Below are 27,397 nucleotides of genomic sequence, written 5' to 3' on the forward strand. Positions count from 1 at the left end.
ACACCCGGAATAACAATAATAACTGATGGAATTATGTTGTGACTAAAAGCTACCTGATCTCTGTTATGTGACCTCCTTTCTTAAGGTCTCGACATGGGAAGCTTTCTAAACAGTGTTGCATGGATGTTTTTGTTCATGATTTGGTCCAAGTCATCCATTTCAAAACTTCTTTATATAGCATTTGGTTCTTGTCCTTGTTTCTGATTGGTTTATTCGTATTTTTAGGAAATATATTTTTAGCATTACAGTTTACATTTCACATTACATTTGCCGTGTGTTCTTTCATGAGACCTTGCTACGAATATGGACTTCCTATGAAGATCTGGTTAACCAGCGGTTTTATAACAGCTAAGGCATTATAACATTATAAAATCCCTTCTCTGGACGTTTTGGTTCATATAATAAACATTTCATTCAAGAAATTAATAGGTTGGCACGATTACATTTTTGTCTACAAAAGTCATTTCAAACATTGAAACACACCTTCAGATTAAAAGATTGTTAAGATTATTAGAAACATTTTTGTCAAATGTTCGTATCAAATAAAACGTACACACTGCTGCAGTGCAGCAGCTATTGAGTTCATTCTCTTTATTGCCTACATTATTTTTCACCTCCAAGTCGCTGCCATGCTGTCCTGCCATTCCCACAATGCAGCATTACAAATCTATCCCAAAAAATATAAGCACACACAGATGGAGGGATTCTACTCTACGTTTGTTTCATTAATTATTGCTTTAAACAGGAAGTATAGAAAGATAGATGTGGCATTCATAAACATTATTATTTTAACAGTATCAGAACATCATCGTTGTTTCACGGAGTTGTCGGCTTACTTGCCGATACACAGTGCGTGGGCAGAATTTTCATGAACAGTTTTTTTGCAAAGACAGAGATTGGGAAAGAAAAGGTCTTGAGATTCGTTGCTGGTGAATTTTTACAGGAGCCGTGACTGAAGGTCTGAGATCTATTCGTAGTTTATCCGCAGAGATTATTGTGGCGATGTTTGAGTGGTCCATATGTCAGGAGCCGGCTGCTGGGTGACTGCTTTGGACTTAAACATCATCTGTGGAAAAAGAAAATTAGATAGAGGGAGAGAGAGAGAGAGAGAGAGAGAGAGAGAGAGAGAGAGAGAGAGAGAGAAAATAAGAATTGGGAAAATCTTGAATAGAATGCTTTCGCTTGACGTTGTACTGTTGGCATTTGATACATCCAGTAGAAGTTCAAATAAAATATTAGTCTTTAGTCAGTTTGTCTGAGTCATTCTTAACAAAAAAGTTGTTTGAAATGAAAAGTCTGGCATTTATTTGCCTTCATGTTCCAAACATTTGTGCGTTTATATAACACTATTTTCCATATCAATCGCAATCCTCCGAAAGGCACCACAAAAGGAGCTCACACACCAAAACATTGATATAATATATAATAAATTTTTTCAAAACTAGGGCTGTCAAATGATTGATCGCGATGAATCGAATCCAGTATAAAAGTTTGTGTTTGCATAACATGTGTCTGTGATTATTCATTTAGCATTATAAACACTAAAACATACGCATACATGTGTGTATATATTTAGGAAATATTTAAATGGATTTATTTATATTTTACAATGTTGGCATGTTTGTGTTTATAAATACAAAATGAATATGCACAGTACACAGACACATATTATGCAAACACAAACTTAAATATTGCATGCGGTGAATCACGATTTATTGTTTGTCAGCCCTAAAAAACGGATCTTTTATTATTGGCGGGGCTATTTCTTTAACATTATTGCAAGCGCCCACAAATCATAGGTTGACATCTGAGCTTCATTACACTTGCATCTGTTTTACCAAGAACATTTCAACGCAAAGCATCACAACCCTGTTGCTCTGTCATTCATTTGCATGTGTGTATTTGTGCCCATCTGACTCGCTTTGGGATGAAGTCCAAGCCACAGAGCCTTTCTTACTCGTCTGGACCGGCGACAAGATTACCGGCATGCCCAGCATTGTGATTCCCAAAAGCTGTATCGAAATCTAAGGGCGAGACTGAGCCGGGAACACATTTGTTTATAATATTACAAAAATATGAACAGGCCCAATCTCAAATCAGTCATAAAACAGAGACAATAGATTAATTTAAAGAGGGACAATAGACTGGAAATTAAAGTCAGGGCTTCTCGGACACGCAAAGTATAATCCCGTAAAATAAAAATGAGCTTGATTCGTTCAGTTCTGAGCAGCCTGAGCTCAGTTCAGTTTACAGCCTTGTCAACGCTGGAACAACATCACCTTCTGTCGCATGAGCACATGCCGCGATGAAAATGTACGTTTAGTTCACGTCGTAGTGCTTCAAAAAAACTTTTTGGCCTGTCTGTATGGTTATGGTGAGATGAAACGGGTGTTTTTGTACTAGACGGAGGTGCCAGCATTCTGGGATTATTCCCAGCTCTTAGTCGCGCCGCAGGTGGTCGACGTCTCCCATCTGTATGTACGGGTTTAGAACAGCCAAATGGATATCTTGAAACGTGAAATTGCTCCCCAGTTAAAGCATTTACTTGTGAACAAAGGGATTTTTTATGTCACTAACTGAAGCGTTAGAGGGAATCACAGCAGTTTTGTACTTTACAGTGGCCAAGATAGGCCACAAATAGGGATGGAACTCCCAAAAAGAAATTGTCATCAGTTATTCACCCTCATGTCATTCATATCCTGTACATGACTTTTTCCTGTGGATCACCAAAGAAGATATTTTGAGAAATGCCTCTGTGGTTTTGTGTTTATACAATGGAAGTCAATGTGGCCAATGTTGTTTAATTATCAGCATTCTTCAAAATATCTTCTATTGTGTTCTGTAGAAGAAAGTCATACAGGATTGGATTTCATATTTGTGCGAACCGTCACTTTAATAAATATAAAGCTTAGCTAACTATAAAATATCTAAAAATGTACTACTATTAAGTTGCAGATCAAAGCACAAAATACAAGTATATGAAGAAATTGTGACCGTATGACTCACTGGTGCGATATTAAATGCAAGAGTTGATCCAGTCATGCTCTAGCAGAACATCACTATGTTGGGTCAACATGTTTACATGTCCAACACTAAAGAAAGCAAACATCGGCTGAATGAGGCGTGTCCACCTGTTGTTTTCATTTCTATAGGGCTGTTGCCTGGGTTTACCTTGTTTTGAATCATTGGTCATTCATAGAAACACTGCAGAGAACGAAGCTTAAATATACAACATGCTTGTGTTATGTTGCTGACTAAACTCAATTTGAATTCTTCTTGCTTTTATTTTATGTAATGATCAGGGACCCGTTTCAATAAGGAGGTTCAAGCAACACTGAGTTAAAATATGAACTCTGAATTGATTTACTCAGATAATCGCTACTCTGAGTTTTCTGTTTCAGAACAGCTGGTTTCAATGAGTTCAATCCACTCTGAGTAAGTTCACCCGAGGTTACTCGTCTTCACCGCGGCTTTAAAAAGCCATCATCAATTGAGCGAAGATAACATGATTCACCATGGCAACGCCACGTGACAAAAAGCGCTCCGTTTATTTCCTTTCAGTCGAATTGGATGCACTATATATATATGTGTATATATATACACATTACATGTAAGAGATATTATATATATATATAAACACATATATACCTAAGATTTTTGTCATGTAGGTGCAATCCTTCTGCAATAAAAAGAACATGGCAGCAGCTGAAAATAAAATATAAAAACATCATTCAGTCCGGTGAGTTTAAATGCTCTTGGTAGTAGGATGCCTGACTGGGAAATGTTTGATATATTTAATAAACTGGCCTTGAAAGTTTTGAGTATATGAGAACCGAGCACTGTGGCTGTAGAAGACAGAAAACTGGCCATGCTTGCCCCTGCTCCAGCTATGTCTAATGGAGGCCAGCTAGAGATGCTCTAGCGACAGACGCAATAGGGACTGCGGTCGTTAGGCTCGTGGTTAGAGCGCCGGTCCCTCGTTCTGACCGACGGCAGTTCGAAGCCAGAACAGAACGGGGCGAGTGGGACCTTTTAAATGTGCACCCAACCACATTGGGAAATCCTAAAGGGTATTTGAATTATTAGAGTTGGCAGCAAGAGCACATTTATTTGATCAGCCTAATTCAGAAAGACGTTCACCATTCACCTGTAATCCTATGAAACTCCTCTTTGATGGCTCTCAAAGGAAACTTAACACAAATGTATATAAAGTGCTTGAGAGCGATTCACACTTTTCTTACTGCTCTGCATACAGTTGCCTTGCTAACGTGTTCTGCATCCACCGTGTTATATAGAAAGCTTCCATTAGCAAAGACACATAAGGCCATACAGAGAATCTGCTCAGATGTAAGAGCGCAGCCACGACGAGTGAGGTTTGTGATGTAAGGATGAAGCAGATTATGAATATATTTAATGGACTGTAAAGAAAAACTGTGCCGCTCAAATAAAGAATCCTCCGGATATGATAAAACATCCAAACGTGGCTTCACCATATATTCTCTCCCAACGTAAACTCTCTCTGAATGAATGCAGCTTCCTCATCTACGGGTACTGAATAAACGGACATTTAATGTCTGTGTTATAAACTTGTGCGCGATTAAGGAAAACGATTGAAAAAACAAACGGCGAAGGCAATTTCAACACCGCTCGCGCTTCTAAAAAGGGGCGGAGATTGTAACAAACCTCGGGTTAGTGGAATAAAACCTGCTGCCGACCAGGTTAGGTTCACAGAGTAGGTTACTATGGTTACTCACTCTAAGTATAATATACCTTGATTTCTGAAACGGGCTTGACTTACCCCACGGTCACGGGTTTGATATACCTCGCGTTCTGAAACTGAAAACCCAGAGTATCCCGTTTTCTGGGTTTAACTTACTCTGAGTTTGCACTTACCCTGCTTTCTGAAACGGGTCCCAGGACTGTTGGAAAATAAAACCTTAGTTGTTTTATTTTAGGAGGCTTGTGCGATGTTTTACAGACTTTTCACTCCAAAAAGGATGAGGAAGATGATAACTATTAAAAAGCACTCTTAATAATTATACTCAGTCCATATTTGATTATTTTTTAATAATAGGATGCATTATCAAAATAAATAAACTAATGTTGTTATTATTTTATATTATGTTATATGGTTTATTCAATTAATTATAACAATTACAACACACAGTGGAACCATATTTATATTTGTATAATTATAACTATAAGAACAAACATTAATTATAAGTTTATAATTTATTTATTTTAATAAGTTTTGGAATAATTATTTTGGAATAAGATTATCTCTTGTGCTTTCTTTTGAACTTGCCGAGAGTTTTGAATAGTCACACATAAACATTGGCAGCCCACATACTTAGCTCTTCAATTTTTCACATGCCCGCGTTGCTTTATAAATCCTTCAGCATCATACGTCTTGAAAGAAAACAGCAGTTGTCCGGAGTTTAACCCTGCAAACATCTAAACGTTTTGTCTCTCGTGTGATTTATTTGCAATCTGTTTGATAGCCGTACTAATACGGTAATGGCCTTCGAACGTTACTTCAGATTTAATTGGTTGCCTGCTCTTCGCAGCACACGCACCAGTAAGTCATTGTAAGTTTGCCTGGATAGCTTCATTAAATACCAGCGGATCGGATAAATGTCGGCTCAGAGATCTTATTAACAATGCCCGCTGATTATCTTGAGCGGACTCAAGGCTCGGGGTTCTCTTAAATCCCACAATGTCTATATGCCTGATAGGTTTAAAGAGTGAAAGGATATGCTTACAAATAAATGAGTATTACTAATAAAACCAAATACACGTCACGTATGGAGATGAAAACCACATTTCAACCTCGGAGTGTATGGTGCATTTCCCTTCATTTTTTGGTGAAGAAAAATATTTTTAGTTATAATATGTGATCGTTTCAACATAAATTACAAGTACAAGCTTAAGATACGTCTGTGAAAGTCACACAAAAGTTCCTGGTAAACAACTACACTACCCATAATCTCAAAATAAATCTGCCTGTCAAAGAGGCTTCTGTCACCGTGGAGCAAACTTTCCCAAAGCTTTGCAAATAATAAAATAAAGTTAGCCACCCATCACTCTCAAATGACTTTAAATAGAAAAGCAATTGCGTAACTTAAAATATTTGAATGTAAATCTTAATTTTTACATATATGTAATGGTGTCACCCTTTATGTATTTGTTCTGATGAACACAGAGGAAGATATTTGAAAGAGAGCTTATAACCAAACAGGTCTCGGACCCATTGACAACCATAATAGGAAACATTTAAAAAATGTTGTTCTGTTGAACACAAAAGAAGATATTTTGAAGAATGTAGGAAAGTTAACAGTTCTGGGACATTGTCATTTTTCCTACTATGGTAGTCAATGCGGTCCAAGAACTGTTTGGTTACAAGCGTTCCACCAAACAAATACATTTATACAGGTTTGTAACAACTAAAGAGCGAGTAATCCATGACAGAATCTTTGGGTGAACTATCCCTTTAACACATACTGTTTGTTTTCCATTTTCTGAAAAACAGCAAATTTGGACATCTGAGGTCTATTGGGATTTTGCTGGAAAGTACGTAAAGAGTACCTGCACCTGCACCTGCAGTTTTATGTTTCAAACAGTGATGGCGACAGAGAGTAAAAAGTTACAGATTGCAGCTTTGATAACATGGTCAGTTGTTTTATATAGTATCGTGTTCATGATGTCGTTTGGCAGTACACCATGGACCGAGCAGTTCATTCTCTCATAAAAGAGCTGGTTAAATTAGTTGATGGCCGAGAATTTTTACGAAAGTGTCTATGGAGAATAAATGGGAATAATATTTCCGGGAATGCCACTGAACTTTACTGTGGCTTTTATAGCTGTACCTAAATTCTTCTGCCATTTCTGCTGCAGTGAAGTCATTTTATTGACCTTGTATCGATCTTGATTATGTTTCTCATGGTGTTTGTGAATGTGAGATAGTTTTAATAATAATGTGCATTCGAGAGGGTTGACCTGCAAGGGTCTCTGTTACTTCAACCTAGTCTTCGTCGCCTCTCATCTTTCCGCTTTCACCTCGTGTGGATCGATTACATTTCACATTGAAACTATATTTCACAGGTTTGTCAAGACTGTATAATAATGGGCAACACTTTGCTTTTAACGGAAGTGATGTATAGATTTTGAATTGTTGGGTTTCTAAAGTGCTGAAGTCAGCAAGCTCATACATAGTTAATAAGGACTGCCAGACATTTACTGTAAAGCTATACTTCAGAGAGTCTGTCCTTTTTGAGTATGCTATAGCATCTTCTCTATGATGTTAGAGCATTAAAATGTTTGGAAAACAACCCATAATGTATTTAGAGCTGCCCGGTGTCAAATAATGTTCATTTCAACAGCTTTCAATAGAATGTTAAAGGAAATTTGAGGCATAATTTGATATCCTCTGTTGTTATAACTTTAAAGCTGCATTCTATGACTTTTGCCTCTCTGTCGCCATCTCTGTTTGAAACATAAAATTGCAAGTTACTTTATGTACTTCTTTTCGTGCGGGTTCAAGTAATGTTTTTTTAAACAGAAATTTCCCATCACAGCTTAAATCTTAAAGCATTATTATCAGCTTACCGTAGTAGATAGGGGTAGGGGAATTCTACCTTTCATGCACTTGCTCTACAACAGATTTTAGTTTTGATTTATTTGGACCTCTTGCCTGCTAATCGAAGAACTTAGGCATTCATTTGAATATCTTTGAAACAGGTGGACCAAAATACGATAGATAGAATGAATAAAGTAAATACAGCCATGACTTTATTCATACAATTTTCTTAACCTGAACAGTCTTGGCTACATTAATGTCTTGGCAGTTTTTCCTAGCTAAGTAAGATGTTTACATTCATCGCAAGTGTTCATTCATTTTTTTAATGCGTTCAGGTCCTTGGGAATAGATTCACGCGAATTAATTACACGCTCCTCATTTACATCTTCACAGCCTGTTGGGCGAAACTATTGGGTTTCTCCTGCTGAGCTCTAATGATAGAAGTCTCGCAGAAAGGCGGAAAATGAAAGCCGATCTGATGCGCATGGGATTGCATTATGGGAGACTAAAACTGTGTGTCTCTGTATTTTCATGCTGGCTCTGCTCAAGATCTTCCCACATTTAATCGTATATCGTGTGGAATTATATTTACACGGAACAAATGTAGAAGTCTGTTCAGGCAGAATCCAATGTGATTAAATGAAACAGAAGTACGAAACATCCGCAACTAGATTTTCGCACTGATGCCAAATTATTGTCACAAAAGAAATACAAATGTAGATCAATAAATAAATCTATAAAGAATAAATACATAGTCTTCGAACCCGTTTCTCCTCTTGTCTCCCCCGCCACTTGCTGTTTGTATTTGAACATTTCAATATAATGCCTAATAAAGTTTTTGTTTGAAGAACACACAGTCTGTTTTTTAAGCATGCTGCCAACAACCATTGAAATTGAATTGGCATCTTCTTTAAAAAGTGGGAGTTACTGTACATACCAGAACTGAATCCACTGGGAGTTTGATCAAACAATGACTAAATATTCAGTAAACATTTTCCAGTCGCCCTCGCGACCTGAATGACGCCAAGCAAAAAGTTATCGCATTTTTATTAAAGATTACAAAAAGGGTCGGTTTTGATTTTGTTAACTCCATCTGTTATACAGCCGTGGTTAAGAGAAGATGTGTTGGAATCCTTTCCAGCGTGTGGCTTAAGCAAACGCACATATTGATCTTCCTACACAGACGTCTGAAGCTCATTATAGTGCCCAAGAAGAATCTTATAGACCAGCTGTAAAGCTTAACAGACGATTAAAGGATTTCACTTTTTTATTACATTTATATTTTACGCAAGCTGATGTTCTTGTTTATGGGTGTATTAAAAACAACATTGTTCTGCTTGTTAAAGGGTCAGATTGTGTATTCGCTGCGGTATGATTGAGATCCTGTACAGTTTACTTGTGGTAAATATTTTTCATAGATGGTAGAAAATTCTGTCATGGTTTACTCACCTGCTTGTCGTTGCAAACCTGTTTGACTTTCTGTCTTCTGCAGAACACAAAAGTAGATATTTTGACCCATTATAACCCATTCACTACTACACAAGACCAATGAAAGTCAATGGGTACCGCTGTTGTTCGGTTACCGACATTCTTCAAAATATCTTCTTTGTGTTCTGCAGAGAAAAGAAAGTCACACGGGTCTAAAATGACGACCGCGAGTGAGTTAAAGATGATAGAATTTTTATTTTGGGTGAACTATCCCAGAAATGGAAAACTTGTTTACGTTATTTATACAAAGTTGACAAAGAAATGTTTCGATTCCAAAAAGGAAGCATTAACTTCTTATTAAGGGTTTTGTGTTGGGCTTAAAATGAAGTTTTGTTTCTTTTGGTTGGTGTGCGTTCCAAATAAAAGTAGAAAATGCAGCGACTATTTGATGGTTATTAAAAATCTATATCATTTTTGTTTGAGTCATATTGTGACATATACTGGTGCCGTTATATATTGCTCATACGGTAATATAATATTTTGGTCATAGCGATTACCCCGGACCTTGAGTTTTTATAATCTGATAGAGAGTAAATGAAATGTTGCCGTGTTTATTACGCACACACACACAAATATTGCATGTGTCAAGAAGCCTCACTAGCACCCATACCTTAGGTTTAAAATAGAGCTCAGCTCAAATGATGCTTCTCTTTTTTTGTGTGTGTTTGACATATTTTTGTATGACAGTATTGATCCTTAGTGATAAATTATACAATGATGTGTGGACCACACACAGCTCACAGGCAGCCCCTGCATCCCACTCGGCACAGTTCCCCTTTACAACGCCTGATAAGACACAAACAAAGCAAAACATGCATTCAGAGCGGTGGAAATGATGAAATGTTTTGTATTTGAGCGTGCTGCATTTGAGGTAATAAATATTATCACAGTGTTTGTTATAGACCATTTTGCAAGACGTAAATAAGATTGGTCCAGCACTGACTGTTTCAGTTGTTCAGTCTTAAAGATGTTTGATTCATATTTTAGATTTAATTAGATTGTATGTGTTAGCAAGTGTTAAATAAACTAAAGTAAGAGATTCTGGATTAGTGTTGTTTACGTATAGCAAATTGCTCTATAGTTCAGAGACGGGAGCAGGTCGTCTGGACATATGTTGGGAATGTTATAGTTGCTTTGTGGGACCAGATAAATTGTATTAATTTGTACGATCTTGTACATTTTATTGTGATCCGCTCTGGTGATGGTTAGATTTAGGGGATACTTTGTAATAATGGTAACAACGATTCACATTCATTAATGATTTACATCTTTCCTCTCGTACAAAGCGGTGACCTTCTAAAATAGTTATGAATTGCCGTGAGATCATTTTGTGTTAAATTACTTTTATAAAGTTTTGAGTCATAGACTCTCATTGTCCCATTGCAAGACTATGCACCAGATTTTTTAATGAAGAGCCAAGGGGATAACACTATAGACTGTTTCAGTGGCAACAACATCTTTATGTGGCCCAAAGTTAACTTAACCGGTATCCGCAAAGAATCAATAACTGTTGAGTAGTTTTAATCTCATTTAATTAATCGATACAATTAATATACAATACAATATACATATAATTTAAATATAATATACATTGTTATATTATAACCAAACACAGACCAGAAGTTAACTCTGGGCCGGGCACGTGCGTCCGATTAAAAACTGTCTATATAACGTGTGTTTCAGCGAGTGAGACGTTTTATTAAAATCAATTATATTTATTCGATGGGTAACAAATAACTATAGCATTCTTGTCCCATTGTAATTGTTTTATCAAACGTTTGAGTACACTTAAAAAACTTCAGCACTCTCTTCCAAGTAAAAACACTACCGGCTTTTGTTCTTCTGTATTACCATTTCAGTTCTGTGTGATGAGTGTGTCAGATCATGACATGATCAATCCCCACATCAACGCTCCCAAACGTGACAGAAGCTTAAAGCCGTACATCATGCAGTCTGACATTAAAGGCCGTTGCCTTGGCTTTAACACAAGATCTCAGCAGGCTCACACCGATCAAGCTGACAAAGAACATTCAGGACAGGAAAATATGCACAGTGCATGCACGACTTTTAGGCTGAACATGTGTCGATGCTGATTAAAAACAGTGTGATGATGATGTAACAATGGTGGTGGTTTTAATGACAGTAGTTCAGCTTTATTTCATAAAGCAGATGGTGTACAAGAATTAGTATGTAGTTATTCTGGGGAGATGGGCTTCGGCTCAAGGGTAATGTATTATTGTAAAATTCACCCTGTGACTGCATGTTTTAAATTCTGGGTCACAGCATATCACCGAATCATGAGTCTGTTTAATATGAATCACTCCCTTCACTGAGCCTGAGAGGACATTATCATCTTGAGAATGAAAGAAAACAGCTGGTTGGAGGGTCTTTGATAGGATACTTTAAACTGGTCTCCCAGCATCACCATGCTGGTGTCCCCCTATCTTTACAGGCTAAACATTTGCCAAAAAAAGGATGGACATCAACAAAAAACTCTTTAGCTTTTCTCCAGCAGGATAGTGCTGTGACATAATTGGTCAGTTATACTTTTGAATACCATTGTAAAGCTCATATAGTCCTTTTTGCACACCATTGCAAATAAGAAGACATGATATTTATGTCATGACTAATACGCGTGTGTCTGGTTTCCAGAAGCTTCTTCACATGTAAGAATTCATTTGTATGTTTGAACACAGTGCCATGCGTATTTGCAAAGCAGAAACATTGGCACACGGATAGTTTGGCCAAAGCATTAATATGACTTGAGAATAAAAAGGCAGACATTTACCTCTGGGGTCGAAGCAAAAGGATTTATTAAGAAGGTGATAAAGAAAGAATCGTGAGAGGGGAAGGGGTGGTTGACAAAAGGGAAACATGGAATGCTTAGGAAAGGGGAAGAGTATTCCAGTATGTAAACAAAACTTTCACCGATTCTTTTTCACTCAAATTATAATCCCATTAGGGTTGAGATTTGAAGTTTGTGTCATTTCCGCATATTTTTTAGAGCACCCCCTTACACAATTTTTCAAACAAATTTTACAAGCTCAACATTTACGCTCTGGATCCATATTCTCTGTGATTTTACAAGACAGGCATGGTCCCGAAACGGTTTACAACTAACAACCAAATGGTAATGAGAAACACGGGTACAATGGCGTAAATCTAAAAAAATCTACATTCTAGAAGTCTGTAAAAAACTAGAAAATCAGTATGCACTTCATTCTCCTTCATATACGTCATGCTCTTTCTAAAGTAATAACATGGGTTTATGTGGTACGTAGTAAGATATAGTCTCTGGACAATCATTCATAGCTAAGGATCTATTAAGGCTCAGGCAGTTTTAAAGGGGAAGCTTTTTACCCTTTTTAGCATTTTCATTCACAAATTCCTTCATCTTTTACCATTGTGGCTCACTTAAGCCTTAAAGCTGATTCACGGAAACGTTCAGCTCCATCTTTTGACTTTTGTTTTATTATACTTTTCTGTTTGAATGTGCTTTTTTCCTACTGTGTTTTGGTTCCCTGCCTTGGGCCTGCCAATTCTCTCCTTGATCTGTCCTGAGTAGCTGTGCAGTTAGGTACTGCCATGTCATAGGAACCGCGCTCTCATTTGAGCAGGTCATCAAAATAACAGTAAGCAGCCTCTATGGCACAATTGTGATTTCTGAAAAGACGGAGGTGACCGAGTCGGCATCGCTCCGCGTTACCGTCAGCCTGGGGTGATCGGGGGCCATTGCTGCCCGCGGCCTCCCGTTCTGTGTCTCCTTGATGGGTTCCAGAAAGGCCACATGCTTGTGGTTACTGACCTTGCGCCCAGGGCCCTCCGTGGTGGCAGGTGGCGTAGGAGACATGATAGACGATTGGGCACTGCACTCGTTTGCGGGACTTGGCGTCGATAGTGGGGGCCGCTTGCGGCACCAGCACCGGCAAGGCGTCAGGTAGAGGTACATAAGAACCAGAACCAGGCTGACCATGCAGCCCAACAGGGTTGTAAAGCCGGTGTTGAAAGGCTCATCCTCATGATGTTTTTCAACCACGGTTACGTTCACTTCTCGTGTCTCGTTGCGTGACTCCTGATGGTTAAGAGCCATGCACAAGTACATCCCGGAGTCATTTGTTTGTGCTGCCAAGATTTCCAAGGTTCCATTTGCATACATTCGCAACCTGGTGTTACCAGGGGGAGCAATGTACTCCTTCTGCGGGGACACCCACAAGAAATTGAGATGCTTTCCCATTACTGATGTTTTACAATCCAAAAGCAACAAATCCCCAGCATCTGCTTTCAGACTCTCTGTCTCCACGTGCGGTTTTAAAGTGCAGTTCTCAAAGTATCGCATGTGTTGGAGAAACCTCACTGATGCGCGTGGCTCGCCGTAAAGCAAGCAAGTGTGCTCCTCTCGGAAGTCTTTCACAGAATTGAAGCCTCTCTGCTCCCAGTGTTTGAACATGATGTACATGGAGCAGTCACAATGGAGAGAGTTGTTGTGCAGGAACAACCCTCGCTGTATTGATTCCTGTAGACCGAAAATGTACTCCACAGGAAGGTTGGGCATACGGTTCGAGCTTAGGTCCAGGGTAATGAGGTTGGCATGTTCCTGGACAGAAAAGAAGGGGAAGTCTGTCAGCCTGTTATGGCTCAGGTAGGCCTTACGTAGGTTTGTCAAACCCTTCAGGGCGTTGCTTTCCACCCTTACAATACGGTTGTTGTAAAGGAGCAACTCCCTGATTCCTACTAATTCTTGAAAGTAGTGCTCCTCTATAACATTAAACTGATTTGATGAAAGGTCCAGGTGAAGTATGCTACTTGTATTCCTAAAAGTTCCTGGAGTGAGCCTGCTTAACCAATTGTGGGCTAACCGTAAGGTGTCCAGATTGGGTAGTCCAGCGAAGCTGCCATCCTCCAGCTGTTTTAAGCAGTTGTGGTTGAAGTCCAACGTGGCCACCATTACAGGCAACTCTACAGGAACATATTCGAGGCTGAGGTTGGTGCAGCTCAGGATATCCGATGCGATCAAACAACCAAAAGGGAGGTCGGCCCTGGCCAGCTGCAACAGGAAAGAGCTCAGCATCAGGGGTGCGGCCACACCCTGAGCACGCAGCATTGTGCCGTCAAGATGCTTCAGGTGTTAAAAAGAGTAGCCAGAGTTTCACGGGTAGAGGTCCACGCTGTGTTTGATTCAGAGCTGGCGCCTGGCTTGCATTTTCATATCATAAAAAATCTAACAGATTGCAAGACAAGAGAGAACGGAAATACATCAGTTTTTCATCTTTCATAACAGTGTTTTGTTAGTTTAAAGCATGAGAGTGGGTTTATGAGAGGGGCTATTATTATAATTGAATCACCTCCCTGTCAATTCAATCCACAGAGACATTATAGAGTGAAATATTATACTTAGAAGTGCATAAAAGTTGCAGAGGCATAAATAGCTTTTACCTTAAGATTGCCAGCAGTTTCTCCAAATAGCTTCTCTTGTTTGTACGGCTCCCGCTCTCAACCATAACGGCTCTTGGATTTCCAGTGTCAGTTCATTCTTAGGTAGAGAGGAATGGAAAGCAAAAGTCATTGAAAAAACAAACGCATTTGTTTTTGCCCCATTCCCGAGGCTGATCCCAACCTTCCGGACAACATCCTTTTAACACTTGGTGTTGTTCTGCGGACGTGACATGTAGGAGGAGGTTTTTATATCGAGTTAGCTTGCTTCAGCAGGCTGGAAGATGTTTTTTGAGAAAGTCAGCATCCTGTCCAGTTTAGTTAGTATAATGTTGCCCTCAGTTGAACAGCAGGCGCACGGCGTGTCACATGGGTTCTGCTCCGCAGAAGCACTCGACAAACAATCAATCTGTTGTTTGCTTAATTCAGAAGATAATTTTGTTGCTCCAGGAAGTTAAATCCTTGATTTTTTTTTTAATGTAGATTCAGCTCATTTTGTTCACATGCAAGTCACACACCATGCTTGCTGGGTTGGAGCTTCTACTTTCATCAAGGTGGCTTTGAAGCTTGCGGTGTCCACGTGGCATTTAGGAAAGCTTATAAAAGATGATCACCCGATCGAAGATAACTATCATAAAAGGTTCTTCCTTGTTTCTCCCGGATTCTGGTTACGCATCAGCTTTTTTCTTTCTCAGCATCCGACTCTCCTTTACTCTCTTGTGTTGTAAAGGTCTTTTCCTCTGTGTCTCTCTCACGCGGTGCTTGAGTGTGTACAACACACCCTCTCTCTCTCTCTCTCTCTCTCTCTCTCGTTCTTTCTGCGCTCTATAAACACACTGGCATGGAGTTTCGAAGGAGGGGCGTTATGGAGGGGGTTCTACAGAGCACTGATTGGTTGAAGTCGGAGATTATGAAAGGCAAGAGCCACTCATGATGGTGCTGTTTTTTTTTCATTCTTCCAATTATTCATTGCCCCTTCACAGCCAGCTCTTTGGCAGGTCGTGTTTGCTCTGTTTTGGTTTTAATATTCCATTGACCATTGTCCTTTAATGGTGATCTGAATCAGCTCTTAATTGCTCTGATAAAATAAATATGAATGCGACAGAGTGGATTTAAAGGTAGATGTGCATACGATGATAGTTATAACGCAAAGTAGAAGTGTAATGCTGTTAGATTTAGGTTTATTATTAGGGTGAATTGTGTAATTTCCATTAGCAGTACAGTCAGGTTCCAGAAGTAAACATTTGATTTATTACTTTCACCATGGGTAATTCATTTTTAATAGTGACTTATAAAAGTTTAAATACAGAATACTGTGAGCTCAGTGGTTGGTAATCTGTTCTGTATTCCTGACTGTTTTCAAATAGAAAATGTAATCTATTGAAGAATTAAAAAAAATAAGGTGCTTAAGAACGTTTTTGTGGCGATGCCTTATTCAAAGAATCTCAGAACAATTTGTTTATCGTTTAATAGTCTGAAATGGGTTATCACAGTATACATTTTTCACTCCTCGATAACAATTTCCTAAGCATTAACGATAACAGTATCATTGTGATTCCTATTGAAATCATTTGAAATCTGAAAAAAAAAATCAACGAATTAGTCAAATTCATCTTAAATTTTGTTACCATACGGGTACCATAATCTTTAATTTAAAGAGATTACTTCTGAGGGTGCAATGAAAGATGCAACCTATCATGGAAACATGGCTAACCAAAAATGCCAAATAATCTATGTACTGTAGTTCTCTCTGTACTCTCAACCTAATGATATGTTGGTATTGTATTAAACAGGCATGGAAGATATTTTTCAAGAAAACCTCACCCATAATCTTCAAGATCACAGTTGTGTCGTTATTTGTAAAGAAGATTCAGAGTGTGCTCACAAAAATAACGTTCCTGTGAATATTTGCCTGCCCTTAGTCTCATCACACTAGATTTGACATAAAAGCAAATGCCCTTGGTCTTTGTAGTTTCTGTTGTTGTGGTTGCCAAGAAACACATGTATGGTACATCTGTGTATTGCTTGAACACACTGTAAGTGTCAGTCTGCATAAAACATCTGCCAAATGAATGCAAATGTGGAGTATGCAGTTCATTGAGTATTCATTGTGTTAGTGTGCGCACTATAAACCTGACAGTACTCATACACATTCAAGCTCGTAGGTGTATAGCATCCTTGAATGTGTTTGCCATGGCTGTGGAGAACCTTTATTTTTAATAAATCTCTTTATATTTGTTGTAGACCATTGTGTGTTAACACCTGATTTTGACTGCCGTCATGATACATTTTCCTTCCAATACAACGTCTCCAAAGGATTTGGGCACTGCTACTCCCACTGTCACACTTCCCTTTGATACACGACTCATTACTTTCCATAATCTTCACCGCTTTACATATAACAAAATATCGAGGGCTGGTTTCAGCAGGTTTCTCGCCTGAGGTGCACATATTTCACCTAGCGCTTAGCAAAGACAGAGTCCAAGTTGTTCACTGTCAACAGTACCCTAAAATGACAATGTTCTGGAAAATTGGTTTCCTCGCCCTGAGCTGATCATTTTTCAAAAACAATTGTCTGAAAGTGAAGGAAGCAGGCAGTGGGACAGGAAGTGGAACCCCAAGGTTAATAGCTTAGTTTCTCTCATATACGTTTCCAGACAGGGGTCAATTTGAGCCGGAAGTTGCTTTGCACCTTTTCATAACTCTGACCCGAGAAGCAGTCAAGCGCCAAACTGCTTATTACGATGTCCACGCTGACATCGGCATGACATATCCATCGGATTTCAGAAACACCTTTGGAAGCACTTTCAAACTACATCAGGCATCATAAAGTTTGAGACGGACACAGTTATGGATTTTTACCTTTCCCAATATCATACGGCCTTGTCGTTGGACATGGCGATACCATCTATCGCCTCATGACAGTTTTCTAATGTTTTTTAAAGAGAAGAGGTGATTCACGGCCAATGGCGGGTCTTCTGAGATCTTGTTAGATGGAAGCTGCTCTTAGCGGTTGATAAATGCTGTATAATGTGTTGTATATGCCTTGGGGGTCTGTTGATGTATTCAAGACATGCAGATACTTGATTCTCAATGCTTGCGTAGGGGAGAAACCGATGTGTGATGAACGTGCAGCGGAAACCATTTGTTTTTGTTAGTGCGTTTCACGATGTGCGTTTGGTTATCTCATATTGCACTGTGCATGGCTTAAATGTATAAAAGTATGGATATCCTGTGACTTATATGATAATCCTCACGAATTTTGTTGTTACAATTTTCTGGCAAACGTTTTGGGATGGCCTTTCTCTCTTCTGGCATTATAAAAAGCCCTGGAACCTGGTAAGGCTGCACTGAGGAATAACGTTGTCACCGTAATGTATTTTAAGCTCACAGCACAATGACATTGATGGCATACAGTGAGAGACAAACAGATTCACCAGCCTTCAGCTCGGCTGTTATTGTTGCTTGTTCAAAAATCAAACTCTCTTTATTCCGAGATCAAAAGTATTCGGCAGAATAGTTCTGTTATTGCTCACCGAGGCAGTCTATGTGTCTTTTGATCTCGCACAATTAGATGTGCATTATTGTCGAGATTCAGCATGAATTCAAGTTTCTGAAAGCGTCTCTTTATGATCTACAATCTGGGATGTTTATCGGAACATGCGGAAAAATATTCATAAACATAAAAGTGAGAGAAAACAAAAGGAAAATTGAGGCAGACTGTTTGTATTGTATTGTACAAATACTTGAGACAGACTTCATACAGAGAGGTAAAAGCGATTTCCGACGTCGCTTCTAAATTGGCTATTTTTGTTGGTCTCTTTCTCATCCCTGAGCGTAATAAGGTGCTGTGTTGATGCCAGAATTTTGTAATATATCTCTGGTGGCAGAATGGAGTCAAGGCCATATACTTTTTGATAGTCGTTTTAATTTCAGTTTTGTACGATGTCATAAACAATAAAAGGGCCAAACATATCAAATATACAGGAAAAAGCTGCTGATATTGAAAATGCGAGACACTGTGTATGGGTCTTGTATACCAACACAAACTTACGGCAGTTTGTAACTATTTTAGGCGATGGCGAATTTGAATGAATTTTTACGATCTCGGTTTTATGCTTTAGTACGGTCTAAGGGTGGTGTTATAAACGTACATTTCTTTTACCATTAACGATGCAATGTGTTGTTTTTTGGGAGGATCTATTGACAGAAATGCAATATAATATACATATGAGGTGTATAAAGAGCTCACATCTTTTTTATCTTAGAATTCGCTTTTTCTATCTACATACACCGCTGGTCCCCTTACATGGAATTCACCATGTTGTTTCTACAGTAGCCCTAAACAGACAAACTGCTCTACAGACTGCGTTTCATAAACAAGTTATCTCCTTCGGCAAAGAAGCTAAATCGCGACGGCTTCTTAGTTGTGTGTCGGCTTCGAAAGGGGAGATTTAGCCTTTGGTTGCAGTTCGCAACCTCATCTATAGATCCCGCTAAATTTCAAACACCGGACCTTTAACCTCATCCAATAATTATGGATTTCCTTTAGATTAGGTTGTGTATACTGTACATACCTGTAAAAGCATTACAACTTATTTAGAACGGCTAACAATAGATTACCTTCTGCTTTTTGATGAATAAAGGTTGAGTAGAATCGTTTGAATTTTTAATTTCCTCTGTCCTGTTTACTTTATCGTCCGTAAAAAGCATAAGAAATGCCTCACACACATCTCTGGTGTGTCCGTTTTTCTTTCATCATCACCCTTCATACACAGCTGTGCCTTTCGCCCGAAGGGCCCGTAGCATGCAGTGAGAGTTGGAGTAGATCTGTGGGCATATTTTTGAAGGATGTGAAGGAATCGTGAGCCATGTGTCACACACACGCCTCACTATTCCCTCACATCTTTCATAAAAAAGGATATTGTGATGGAAGCTGTTCCAATAATCCTCCCCCGTGCTCAGCTGTCAGTCCCGCTGTGCTCCGAGGGGCAGGACTGAAGTGGAGAATGGGGCTCGTGAGTCAGTGTCTGTCTGTTGGGGGCCACAGGCTCCACAAATAACCTCTCCTGTTTACAGGCTTATCTCGCTTAGAGAAACCTGCTGTCATACTGGGATGTTTTACCAACCTTTTTGACTGTGTTTTTCGTTTTTATTCTTTTATTTTAATGTGAAGTAATGATTGTCAAAAGTTGCTGACAGTCACTGTGCAACACCAACGCTAATAGTATATTTTATAAATGTGTTCGTGCGTCATCATTTTGGTGCCAAAGAAATGGGCGTCAGGTGTCAGGCACACTCCGAGACGTCTGTGGATGTGATATTTCAGCGGCCCTAGAGCGCAGCAGGAGGGTTGCCAGGTGTGGGTTGCGCGGGCACTGATCTTGTGCATGTGTGCTTTGTTTACTAGACCTCTCTTGTTTGATGGTTGTTGTCCGTCTAGGCTGTCATTGAGCGTGTGTACTGTACTGCTAACTTCGAATGACAGCCAGCCATTGTAAATACGGCAGCCTGCCGGGTTTGTTTGTGTGCTGTGCAAATATATTTGCTCAAGTGTTTGTCTGTCTGTATTTCCTAAATCATTTTCCTTGCGCCAGGATGTTTTGCCTTAAACGCACTTAGATTGTCAGGGAATGTTACATTTGAAGTGGCGTATTAACAAATTTGTTTGTCTTTCGTTATGTCCAAATTAATCCGGATACGTTTTGCAATGCTTTTTCACAATGCACATTTGGCGAGAGACTTTGCATTTTAACAAATTAATATAAAATATTGTTTTATTGAAAACATAGGTCAATTTTATAGTCTGAACTTTAAGAAAAAAGCGAATGCATTCATGGTAATAATAATGCATTAGAAATATTTGTACTCACCTACTAAGAAATCAATAAATCTTAAAGCTGACATTTGTAACGTTTGCCTGTGTCGCCACCTCTGTTTGAAATGTGAAATTTGAGGTTAATATACATATGCGTTGTGCGTTGATATAAATTACTTTTTGTAAAAGACCTGACCTGACACCTCAAATAATAAATCAATCATATAGGTAATCATACCATTGCGAATAGGTGTAAAGTAAAAACTGACATTTACGCTTATAACTGATTTTGGTTGATTTTTAACAAAAAATGTATATTATAAATATACAAATATTATAAATATTATTGAATATAAAACAATAAATAAAAATAGTATTTAATTCCAGTTTGATGACAATGATGGATAAACCAATTCATAACTTTTGTAAATACGGTATTTTTGCTCTTTCAGACGATTCCCATAAGCAACAACAATTGTTTTTATCTTATTTTCAAACCCCAGTGTATTATTTAAAGATGATGGTTTCCTTTGCTTGCATCATGAAAAAAAAATACGTGAGTGGGTGTATGTGGTCCGATTCGCAAAACACATGAAAGATTGATCAGTGAGGGTTTAGACGTACACAGCAGGTGTACCGGGTGGCTGGAAGTGTTGGTCTGGGTGTTAATGTGTGTTGTCTGCAATTTATGAATTATGTGTATTTTTGAGAATCGGGTGATACAACAATGTGAAAGAGAGCTGTGTGATTCATATGGTTCCGGTCAAACAGATATATAGTTGATCAGCTAGGATGTGCATCTGATGTGTTTGTTTTTCTGATGGAGAATAATGCGCTTCACTTTCAGGATCTCACGGGCCGCAGCTGTGCTTCTGTCGGATCCTTGCTTTCAGCTTCGGTCCATCCAATATCTTCTCGGGGAAGGAGAGGGCGGAGCTACGGCCGCAGACAGCAAACACTTCTCTCTACACACGTGTAAGTTTGAGCGGACGCAACACTCTTAAAATACCCTATTATACAGACTCATCCTCAAGTGACGTTATACAGTATCTTATTTTGGCATGCCCAGAAGGATATGAAATTGAGTTTGCATTGCATTTATTGCACTTACAGTATTGCTTCGGTTTTAGATGTCAGATCCTTTGGAAGGCCACCAGCCTGCATAGTTCAGTTTCAAAACACACATGCATGCATTTTCAAGTAATCCTTAATACCTAAATGATTTCTTTAAGATGTATTTTGTAGGTTTCGTGCAAGGGATGGTGGCCACGGTTTGACACCCCGGGTATGGATACTCAGCATTTCGGTTTTAAATTCACTTCCTCCTCCTCAGAATAGCTTCTTATATCCAGTGATCTAAAAGTTATTGTGACTCTTAAAATAGCCTCCGCTCAGCCATAGCCCCAGCTCTTATTTCACCTGCTGAGAATAAATCCATGCAGTGATTTTGATGAATCATAATTATAATCAGATATAATTGTCCTCTTCATTTTTGCTCATGCACTTACGTACCAGGGGGGATTGAGATGTGAATAAAAACATTTGGGCAAAGTTGTAGAATGAAAGGAAAACATTTAAGTGGGTGTGGAAATGAATTAAATGCCTATATTACTTAAGTTGAGCAGACTTTATTTACCGGAGAGGCACTTTTTGTTATATCCTGCCTTTCATAACCAGAATTTCCGGAGCTTGAACGATAAGAGCAGTCACAATGCCAAAGTCATGCAAGGCACAAATTGAATTTGATAGATTTTGTATGATCCACTATACGTCACTTTAAAACAATGTTGTTATAAACTTTTGGTTGATTTGAATGTTTTCCCAGGGTCAAGGACGTCTCGTGGCAAATCAGGAAAGTCACTGCTATACGCAGCCTTGAATGGTTTATTATCAAGTAAATTATTCTTTCACTAAATAGTTTGTAAATTGATGGTTGGTTGCTGTAAACAAGCAACATACCGTATCTGTAAATGTAATTAATAATAATATTAAACATCAAACTGGGGATGTTTCTTAACATTTTCTATATATAAGCACAAGTTCATTGCATTTTCCTGTCCTCTTTTGATCGACCGGACACATCGGCACAGATCATCGGCTGTTTTCAAACTAAAACAAATTTCGGATTATTGGCAGATATATCTCTAGTATTAATGTAACATCAGGAAATCCTCTCCCGCCTGCACCGCAGTGTTAATCGATTCCTCCAGCACTGAAGCTCTATATAGACCATCCACCCCAATCTACTGCCACCGCTGTACTGTAAGAAGCCTTGATGAATTATTTACACTAAGTGGATGCATTGCTAAACTCACGATGGCCACACTTCTAAACTGCTCCACTTAAGGCGAGAGTCAGGCGTGACAGGAGGTCTTCAAGCATGGAAGAACATCATTGAGAATATGTTTGCTTTCTGTTTGCGAGGAGAGCCGCATCACATTAAAAAAGTTAACTTTTACAGTTTTGTAATGGAAATAGAACTTATAATAGCATAATCATTTTAATATCTGTACATTAGCTGTTTGGCCGAAGTGTGGTCGGTCTGAGCAGCATGATGTCATTTTTGCCATGATGATTTCCCTGTGATTATTTCTACAGTTTATTCGATCTGCTATAGTCATGATATTTTGTAACATGATATAATCTGTAACTTTTGCATATCAAAATTGAAGCGTACTTTTCTTAATCTTTACTTGGGTTTAGGGCTGGACAATAGTTGGATAACAATATCTATCGCTATAGAATTAATTTCTATAACGGCGATATGGTTTTATACACATTTTCGATGTTTCAATACATTTACATTTACATTTAGTCATTTAGCAGATGCTTTTATCCAAAGCGACTTAAAAGGATTCAGGGAGCAAAAAGCGTTATGTCATATAATACAATACAATACAATTGAAATTACACGTCTGGGTCTGAGCCCTCGCTCTGCTCCGCGGCAGCAGCTACTGGTGTTACGGAGCGGCACTCCATAGTGCCCCTGTATAAATCTAGTTTAAGTTTAACATTGATCATTTCTGTCCGTATATTCATTTACAAAACTGTTATGCAACTTACTAATGCTTGAAAAAGTGACGCAGCTTGACATCAACTGTATGCATGCAGAAATCTGTGTCTGCGCGGGTCTGTTTAATTTCTGCAGTAAACAGCCATGCACTACCTATTCATTGATTTAAGATTAAGAGCCACACGTTTTTAACTCAAACATAATAAACATAGTTAAATGTGGCCCACACTGCGTCAGGACTAAACTTGGAACCTGATCAAAAGGTGTGCATCCGTCGTGCATTGTAGATGCGACGCTGTGCTTCTCGTCCGGTGGCCACTGCCGCTTTGAAGTCTCTTGAAGTGAGGTGTTTGTGAAGAAAGTCTTGACTTCAAATTCAAGGATTAAATGCTGTCGTGTTCATGGTGTGTTCCACAGCCATGACGCCCAAGTTACAACGGATCATCTCATTTCGTCTTAAAACCATTTTTTTCATAAAATAAACACAAACAAGTTATAAAGTTGTAAATTTCGAGGACAGAATGGCAAATTTCGTACAGTTTTTTTTGCAAAGAAACTGATGCATATTGCAGGGCCTATGAAAAACACTGAAACTTATTTAAATAGTTCTTAATGTCAACTTGCAGGAGAACATGGCAAATCTTGTATTGCACAGTCCTATAGAAAATATTGGACAAATATTGGATATGTAGCTTTGCACACAGCTGGCGTCTAGAATGATTTTGATCAGCATAATTGTTCATATCAGAGGGCTCTCTCAATTTATATCTTATTGTTCATATCGTTATCGGAAGTAAGAAATATATTTCAGTATCAATTTTGGCCATATCGTCCAGCCCTACTTATGTTAAAGTCAAAACTATATTATTATTATTATAATTAAAAATCATACACAAAACATTATCCGCAGTAGCATTTATACAACGTGAGAAAAAACGTGGGAGACTTCAGAAGTTTTAAACCAAGCACCTTTCACCGTTGCTGAAAACTAGACATGTTTTGAACTCACTCCTAGCGATTTACTGGTTGTGGGTGAGTTGAAATAAATCCTTCCCATGCAGGTTTGTCATGCACTACCGAGGTCTTTATCTCTGACAAACTCTTCATTTAAAACAAATTTGTTTTCACACCGCGAAGCTCATTCCACTCATCTCTGAGGGACAGCATGGTGTGAATCTCCAGGCTTACAAGGAAGAAGCTGGTCTCTCTCGTAGTCATGGAGACCGAGGGTCGCCATGGACACCATGTCCGGTCTCAGTTCCTGTCTGTCTCTCAGATGCCCCCTCACCGTGCGTTGTTTTTCCACCACTTAACTGGGTCACTGGTATCAGACTCTGAGAGGAGATTGGTTGGTGGTTGTTCTTGGGTCTTGTTCAACCTGTTGATAAAAAACCCTAGGGACACATAACTGCAACATCTGAACCCAGATTAACATGACATGGTAACCCATGTGAACGGGGAAACCTTTAGCCACGGGACTTGTTTTCTTTTTAAGAAGCTGCTACTAGACGTAATGGGGTTGCATTTGTTTTAGAAGAGAGACAGAGTGGCTGTGTTCTGAATAGCATAAAACCTTACTGTTCTTACTATTTTATCATATCTTAATACAGACATAGATAAACAATAATCGAAAATTCACAGTATACAACAAAGCAGATTGTTTGAGATACTTTATCCCATAATGCATTGTGTTCTGTCTGGTCATCCATTTATGCTTTTCTTAAGGCAAGATCCCACAGATTTTAACAGAATTTAAGATTTAACAAGTTAGTAAAGGTTTTTATGCTGCATACACTTTAAAGAATGTTGGGTTGTCTTCTTATTCTTATTTTCTTAAAGATGGACAAACCCAACTGTTGGGTTGTAAATTGAACTACGCTGGGTTGTTATATCCCATGATTGTCTCCAAAATGAATATTTTCTGGGTTAATCCCTTTTTGATCCAACCCAGTGTATAATTTTACATGTTTCCATATACGGTACACTTCAGTGCTTATGCAGTAAGCCCTGCACTAGGAAATGAAACACAGCCAATGAATAAACGCTCATTTATTTTTCCAAATTTTCTGTCCCTGTAAAGCAATTTCTTTCTTCAGCTCTCTACAAAACCGCACTAGAAGGGCAGGTGTTTTCTGAACTTTAATTAGCTTGTGGAAATATGTCCAACGCTTCATTATGTCTTGTCTCTGCCAATCTCAGATGCGGTGTTATTAAATCAGAACTACTAGCAGTGTCAGCACTTAGAAGTCCCACTGTTTTTCTTTTCTAGATTATTCTTGGTAATGTACTTGGCCGAGTTTCCTCTCAATAGCAAGTCTGAGTCTGCAGGGCGCTCCGAATGTGAAGAAAAACCTGTTCTGTGCTCATCATTTTATTTATTTATTTTGTAACATATTGTGTGCGAAGTACAATGTGAGAGAATTATTGAAGTAGAAGTTGGCGAGGTTGATGCTGGCATTATTTCTTGGGCCCTGCTGCTGATATTGTTATTGTGTTGCTCCCCTGGTCCTGAAAATTATTTAATATAAATAGGATGAAGTGATTTTACTGTATCAAAGTTCTGAATTTAATCTGAAGCCCCATGAATTATACAGTGATTCTTGCGTTTCTCGATTTCTTCATCACATCAGCAGTTATTTCAAAATAAAAAAAGATTTAATGAATAAAAAGACAACTATACCGATACGTACAGTGAACTTAATTAGTTTTCATTCGTTTATATTATGATCATTTCGCACTCTGACTTTTCAATTTTTTTATTTTCTTTCTTTCCTTCTTTTCAATTTTCATTGTTTTTTTAAATAATTTTAGATTGGCAGTTAATGAGCTGAAAAAGTTCCCATCGAGTGGTTAGAGATGACGCTCAAAGAATCCTGTGACCCCTTTGTAAGAGATGCTGCTCCAACAGTAGCGACAGGAAGGAAATGGAACCCAACAACAGCGGTAGAAGATGCAAAGGCAGTCCTCAGACATAGGCACATCATGGGAACAAACAGGATAAGTTTTACAGAGCTACATAAGAGCTACATATGATGTGCTGCCCTCACCAACAAATCGGCTTGTTTGGTATGGACAGGATCCAGCCTGCCACCTATGTGCAGCTCCAGCAAACCTCAAACATATTCTTGTGGGTTGTAAGAAGAGTGGGACACAGGGGAGATACACATGGCACCACAATCAAGTACTAAAGAACTTGGCTGCAGCAGAAGAGAACAAGAGAGTGGCAGCAAATGCCATCCCCCAAAACACCAAGGCTAACTCGTAAAAAAGGCAACCCTTTATTCAGGTCAAAAACCACGGGCCAAGTCCATAACCCCAGATTCAGGCTTGCTGATCAGGGCTCTAGCCAGGGATTGGAAAATGCGAGTTGATATAAACCACAGACTTACTTTTCCCTTGGAAATTGCAGCGACCAACCTGCGGCCGGACAGGGTTCTTTGGTCCAGCTCCAGTAGGACAGTCCTCATAGTTGAGTTGACTGTACCTTGGGCCGAGAACATTACGAAGCATTTGAAAGAAAGAATCTCTGGTATGCCAACATGGCAGCGGAGGCTGAAGATCAGAGCTTGCATTAACGGAGCCAGCGGGGCTACAACAGCCTAAGCCAAAAGGTTGGCAAGTATGATAGCGTACATTTTGGTAAAAATCGTGGCCTAATGGTTAGCGAGTTGGACTCGATACCAGAAAGTTGCCACGGTTCGATTCTCAGGGCCGGTGGGTAACGACTGTGGTGCCTTTGAGCTGCAGCGATAGCTGCCCACTGCTTCTGCTGTATACGTTTTCACAATTTGCAGTCCGTGAGGTCACTACTCACTGGACAGGTTAAGGTCACCATAGCTGACAAATAGGTCACTCTCAGAGGACAGGTCCAGTGGAGGATATTTAAGAAGACAGTGGTTGAATCTGCAAAATTAGTCATTTGGTATTATTTATTTTTTTGTATGTCGGTAATGTTTTGCACTTGGTCTTCTACTAGTGCTAACAACTTGAACAACATATCCGCGTTCTTAGAATTAAAGTTAGCTGCCTGTCTAATCGAATTATTGTACTCAACGATCTGATTTAAATACTA

The 27,397-nt window shown here is 38.9% G+C and overlaps 2 protein-coding genes across 3 annotated transcripts in view; one reads left to right on the top strand and one right to left on the bottom strand.

Annotated features, from left to right (window-relative positions):
• rnf123 (ring finger protein 123) overlaps positions 1–27,397 on the top strand; it is a 106,147-nt gene that overhangs the window by 53,892 nt on the left and 24,858 nt on the right. The window contains exon 37 of the mRNA XM_079471511.1: positions 21,160–21,287. Within this exon, the coding sequence (XP_079327637.1) occupies positions 21,160–21,287 (128 nt within the window). The remainder of the gene's footprint in view (positions 1–21,159; positions 21,288–27,397) is intronic.
• On the bottom strand, positions 938–15,316 carry amigo3 (adhesion molecule with Ig-like domain 3). 2 transcript variants are annotated; one of them, XM_079470781.1, is made up of 3 exons: positions 14,498–15,196; positions 12,870–14,282; positions 938–1,066 (listed from the first exon to the last, which is right to left on the bottom strand). In XM_079470781.1, exons 2-3 carry the CDS (start codon positions 14,163–14,165, stop codon positions 992–994), a joined length of 1,371 nt encoding a protein of 456 aa, XP_079326907.1. In that variant the 5' UTR covers positions 14,166–14,282; positions 14,498–15,196; the 3' UTR covers positions 938–991. The 2 variants fall into 2 exon arrangements, with proteins under 2 accessions (XP_079326907.1, XP_079326906.1); XM_079470780.1 differs by lacking the exon at positions 938–1,066 and having other exon boundaries at positions 11,856–14,282; positions 14,498–15,316.

Source organism: Barbatula barbatula, assembly GCF_947034865.1.
Source record: "Barbatula barbatula genome assembly, chromosome: 13".
Taxonomy (NCBI): Eukaryota; Metazoa; Chordata; class Actinopteri; order Cypriniformes; family Nemacheilidae; genus Barbatula; species Barbatula barbatula.

Coding starts and splice junctions, on each gene's coding strand:
- amigo3 (XM_079470780.1), bottom strand. CDS start 14,165: ATGCTGCGTGCTCAGGGTGTGGCCGCACCCCTGATGCTGAGCTCTTTC.